This window comes from Gekko japonicus, unplaced genomic scaffold (genome assembly GCF_001447785.1).
Source record: "Gekko japonicus isolate JY-2015 unplaced genomic scaffold, Gekko_japonicus_V1.1 scaffold369, whole genome shotgun sequence".
Classification (NCBI taxonomy): Eukaryota; Metazoa; Chordata; class Lepidosauria; order Squamata; family Gekkonidae; genus Gekko; species Gekko japonicus.
The window spans coordinates 180,400-185,375 of NW_015160846.1; the positions used below are offsets into that span (position 1 = coordinate 180,400).

At 55.9% G+C, this 4,976-nt stretch overlaps 1 protein-coding gene across 1 annotated transcript; it reads right to left on the bottom strand.

Annotated features, from left to right (window-relative positions):
* Window positions 1-1,169: 1,169 nt before the first annotated feature.
* LOC107117891 (C2 calcium-dependent domain-containing protein 4C-like) lies at window positions 1,170-4,700 on the bottom strand. Its single transcript, XM_015420063.1, has 2 exons — window positions 4,583-4,700; window positions 1,170-2,500 (listed from the first exon to the last, which is right to left on the bottom strand). Exons 1-2 carry the CDS (start codon window positions 4,698-4,700, stop codon window positions 1,170-1,172), a joined length of 1,449 nt encoding a protein of 482 aa, XP_015275549.1.
* Window positions 4,701-4,976: the final 276 nt, after the last annotated feature.

Below are 4,976 nucleotides of genomic sequence, written 5' to 3' on the forward strand. Positions count from 1 at the left end.
AGCCTAACCCACCTCCCAGGGTTATCGTGAGGATAAAATAGAGGAGAATGATGCTGGACCTCCTGATTGCCCCTGGTATTTTCGACCACTGTGTGACAGAGTGTTGGACTGGATGGGCCATTGGCCTGATCCAACATCGGCTTCTCTTATGTTCTTATGGATAAAAATATGGAGCAGAGGTCCATCAGTGGCTCTTAGTCATACTAACCCACTTTCCAGAAATGTTATAAGTAAAAAAAAGGATATATAAAAACACTTTGTGAAGCACACAAGAGCCAGCATGGTATAGCAGTTGAGAGTGTCAGACTAGTATCTGAAAGACCTGGTTTTGAATCCCCCCCTCATGCCATGGAAGCTCGCTGGGTGACCTTGGGCCAGTCATACTCTTCTCAAATCAACCAACCTCACAGGGTTGTGGTGAGGATAAAACAGAGGAGACCGACGAAATAACTAAATAAGAATTTTTTAAAAATTGTATATTGTGTGTACAGGATGGTTACATTGCAGCTTAATTATGCCAGCCTCAGCGAGGGGCTTTTCAAGGCAAGGGAGAGGCAGAGGTGGTTTGCCATGGCCTTCCTCTGCAGAGCCTTCCTTGGTGGTCTCCCATCTAAGGCTTATGGTGATCCCAGCAAGGGGCTTTCAAGCCATGGCCTTCCTCTGCAGAGTCTTCCTTGGAGGACTCCCTGCTAAGCTTCTGAAATTTGATGTCATGCTGGAGGTGATGAAAAGCCCACTTCTCTCCCACTTTGTACATGACAGGAAATATAGTTCAATCATACAGTATTGATATTTAGTAACACCGATTTAATAACTGTCTTTGATCACTTTTTCAATTTTTCTACTCTGTTTGACTCTCTATACTCTGAAACTCTTCTTGGTCTCTTCAGGTGCTACTGGACCCAAACGTAACTGTCTTTGAACATGTAAATTTGATTTATTTATTTAATTTGTTATCCCGCCCTCCCGGCCTAGGCAGCGTAAATCAGTGGAAAGTTACTAAAAAAAGTTTAACAATTTTAAAAAAACAACCCAGCAGCTTATTTACTGATCTGCTAGATAACCACAAAAGAAACCTGCATGCTTAAATAAAAACACACTTTATTAAAATCGTACAAAAATAAAAAAATTTAAAAACATAAATAAAATCTGTCCGGGATGCGGGGCTTTCACGCAGCTAAAACGTGCATCAAACTGACTTCGCTCTCCCCCAGGACCAGGTCCCTTTTCATGCTGCAACCCCTGTTCACAACTTTCATCCGGACCGAGAGAGCGTCCAGGTCATCCTCAGAGACGCCGACGAAGAAAAAGTCCTCGTTGAAGATGGGGTTGCGGCTCCTCTTGATGACGGTGCTCCTCTGCTTCTGGAGCTTCCCGGGCAGGAGCGCGAAGGTGACGCAGCAGTTGATGCTCTTGGCCTCCCACGAGGAGGCCTCGTACAGCCCCTCCACGCTGATCAGGCGGATCCGGAGCCGGTGGTTCTCCGAGCAGTACTCCGAGGACAGCCGGAGCTGCCCCCCCTTGTCCATGGAGACGATGCTCTCCCGCCCCAGCCTCTCACGGCTACAGGGGAAGTCCAGCGGGAAGATGGGCAGAGGGGAGAGGCTGTGGGCCCGGGAGCTCAGATGGTCCAGCAGGCTCTCCGAAGACCGCCGGGTGGCGTTGGGGCTATTGTCCGTGGAGCTGCCCTCGTCCGTCGACAAGGAGCCCGCCCGGGCCATCCCCGCCCTGCCTCGTCCCCTCAGGGCCTTGCCCAGCAGCCCGTCCTGGCTGCGGGTCTTGAAGAGGAAGCCGGCCCGGGGAAGGGAGCGGCCCAGGAGCGGGGAGCCGAAGGGAGAGGACTCCGCGGAGGAGGCTGTGTCGCTGTCCCAGGTGCCCTGCCGGCCAAGGAGCGGGTGGCGGTGGCCGGCGATGGGGCTGGAGGCCAGTTCTTGGCCGCTGTAGCTGCTGGCCCGGGAGCGGGGCAGGGGGAGGACCAGCGCCTCGCTGTGGAAGATGGACTCCTTCCGGCGGGTGTGGGGGCTCTCCAGGAGGGTGCAGAAGCCATAGGAAGTCTGGGCCTTGGGGAAGTGCGGCAGAGACAGGGCGGCCTGGGAGCGGGGGTCTGAGTTGGTGCTCTCCTCCTCCAGGTCTGGTATCTCCTCCACGCTCTCCACTTGGATGAGGTGTGGCAAGAAGAGGCCAGAGCCCCCCTCGGCAGCAGAGGCGGCCTGCAAGGTGGGCTCGGTGAGGCAGCGATGGGGCTGGAAGGTTGGGCTGGGGCTTTTCGGGGCAGGGGGGGCCACCAGTCTCGGGGGGATGCAAAACGCCGGGATCTTGTCTGGGGTCAAGATGTTGGGGAAAGCCGGCGCCGGAGCCCCGAGTTTGCTTTTGTCAGCCACGGGCTGGCCAGGGGGCAAGCCCAGAAACGAGGGGCTCAAAGGACCGCCGCTCCCGGGGGACGCCCGCACTTTCTCCAAGAACCACATTGAGGCTGGCTTCTTGCAGTCGCGCAGAAGAGCTGGGAGAAGGCAGAGACGCCTGTGAGAAAAGAGAGAAGGAACCCACATCAATGGAGGAACTCTGCGCCTAACCGAGAAAGCCTGCAGGGGTGACAAACAGGCACCTGCCCAGACAAGGATGCATTTACTGGGCACGACACACCCCTAGCCCAGCTCTCTCCATTCCCTTCTGGGGAGGGGCTGTGGCTCAGTGACAGAGCCTCTGCTTGGCATGCAGAAGGTCCCAGGTTCAGTCCCCGGCATCTCCAGGTCAAAAGGAACCAGGGAGTGGATGATATGGAAGACCTCCGCCTGAGACCCTGGAGAGCTGTAAAGAGGGTCTGTGGCTCAGTGGCAGAGCCTCTGCTTGGCATGCAGAAGGTCCCAGGTTCAATCCCCGGCATCTCCAGGTAAAAGGAACCAGGCAGTAGGAGATGGGAAAGACCTCCTCCTGAGACCCTGGAGAGCTGTAAAGAGGGTCTGTGGCTCAGTGACAGAGCCTCTGCTTGGCATGCAGAAGGTCCCAGGTTCAGTCCCCAACAGCTCCACTTAAAAGGAACCAGGGAGTGGATGATATGAAAGACCTCCACCTGAGACCCTGGAGAGCTGTAAGGAGGGGCCGTGGCTCAGTGGAAGAGCCTCTGCTTGGCATGCAGAAGGTCCCAGGTTCAATCCCCAGCATCTCCAGGTCAAAAGGAACATACAGCAGGTGCTGTGAAAGACCTTTCTCTGCCTGAGACCCTGGAGAGCAGCTGCCAGTCTGAGGAGACAAGACTGACTTCGATGGGCCAGGGGTCTGATTCAGTAAAAGGCAGCTTCATGCACGTTCCACATTTTGAATGCTGCCTTATGCCGAAAACACCCTACCCACAGAAAATTGACTCAGCAAGGGAAAAGGGAGGATGGATGTTTTGTCTCTGCTGTGCTACTTTTGGCAAGGGGCTGTGGCTCAGTGACAGAGCCTCTGCTTGGCATGCAGAAGGTCCCAGGTTCAGTCCCCGGCATCTCCAGGTAAAAGGAACCAGGCACTAGGTGATGCAGAAGACCTTTATCCACCTGAGACCCTGAAGAGCCACCACCAGTCTCTTAAATATCAACCCGGGGCCTGATTCAGTAGAAGGCAGCTTCATGGGGAGGGGCCGTGGCTCAGTGACAAAGCCTCTGTTTGGTACGCAGAAGGTCCCAGGTTCAATCCCCGGCATCTCCACTTAAAAGAAAGACCTCCACCTGAGACCCTGGCTCTGTGGAAGAGCATTTGTTTGGCATGTAGAAGGTCCCAGATTCAATCTCCAGTATAAAAAGGACCAGGCAGTAGGAGTTTGTAAAGATCTCAATCTGAGACCCTGGCTCAGTAGGAGAGCCTCTGCTTGGCATGCAGAAGGTCCCCAGTTCAATCCCCATCATCTCCAGTTTAAAAAAGGACTAGGCGGCAAGTGATGGGAAAGACCTCTGCCTGAGACCCTGGAGAGCAGCTGCCAGTCTGAGGAGACAAGACTGACTTCGATGGGCCAGGGGTCTGATTCAGTAAAAGGCAGCTTCATGCACGTTCCACATTTTGAATGCTGCCTTATGCCGAAAACACCCTACCCACAGAAAATTGACTCAGCAAGGGAAAAGGGAGGATGGATGTTTTGTCTCTGCTGTGCTACTTTTGGCAAGGGGCTGTGGCTCAGTGACAGAGCCTCTGCTTGGCATGCAGAAGGTCCCAGGTTCAGTCCCCGGCATCTCCAGGTAAAAGGAACCAGGCAGTCTTTGCCTTGAGAATAAGAACAGGGATTGCTCTCCATGGCTCCCTAAGAGTTCAAGGCACTTCAGAGAGAGGCGAGCTTGCAGCTGTTACAACCACCCGACAAGGTCAGCCAGTCTCAGCTGCAGAGAGAAAAGAGCTGACAGCAAAACAGATCCGAGCCTTACCTGGACAACACACGTTCAGGAGTCTCTCCCACCGCGCCCAAGCCCAACCTCAGACCATGGACCGACCGCAGCTTCTGCCGGCAGAGAGTCCGGCTCGCGCTTTTATTGGCGCGCTTCGGCGCGCCCCGGCCAATCGCAGGCCCGCTCCGGACGCCGCTCGCCGCCCATTGGCTCACAGCGCTCCTCACCCGGGACCGGCTGCTGCTGCTGCGGCCGCTGCCGCGCGCTTCCCAAGGCGGTTCGACCGGCCGCTATACGCAAAGGAGTCCGCACGATCGCTTTAGCGCGCTTCGCTAGCAGCTGCATCTGGCGGACCTACCTTGCAGGGAGGATCCCGCTCCTCCGGGGGCGCCTTCCACAGACTCGCAAGTTTCTTGGGGAGAAAGTTGCCAGGGCTGCGTGGTTCCGAGGCGGCATGGTGGCCTGGGCTGGGTGTTGCAAAGGCTGCGTCTCCCCCAGGGCAACAGAGGCCGGCGGCTAGCCTCCCGGGGCTGGGCCCTGGCTGCTAGAGCGCTTTCTCTCTCCAGTGACGCAGGGGCGGGTGGAGCGCCTCCGCCCGCGGTTCTTTGAGGGGACGCCTCG

Bases quoted from the DNA above. Each gene is read 5' to 3' on its own strand.
- LOC107117891 (XM_015420063.1), bottom strand. From the start codon at position 4,700: ATGCAGCTGCTAGCGAAGCGCGCTAAAGCGATCGTGCGGACTCCTTTG. The intron at 2,501-4,582 runs GTGAGGAGCGCT...GCCTTCTCCCAG, and splicing joins GCAGCAGCAGCCGGTCCCGG to CTCTTCTGCGCGACTGCAAG.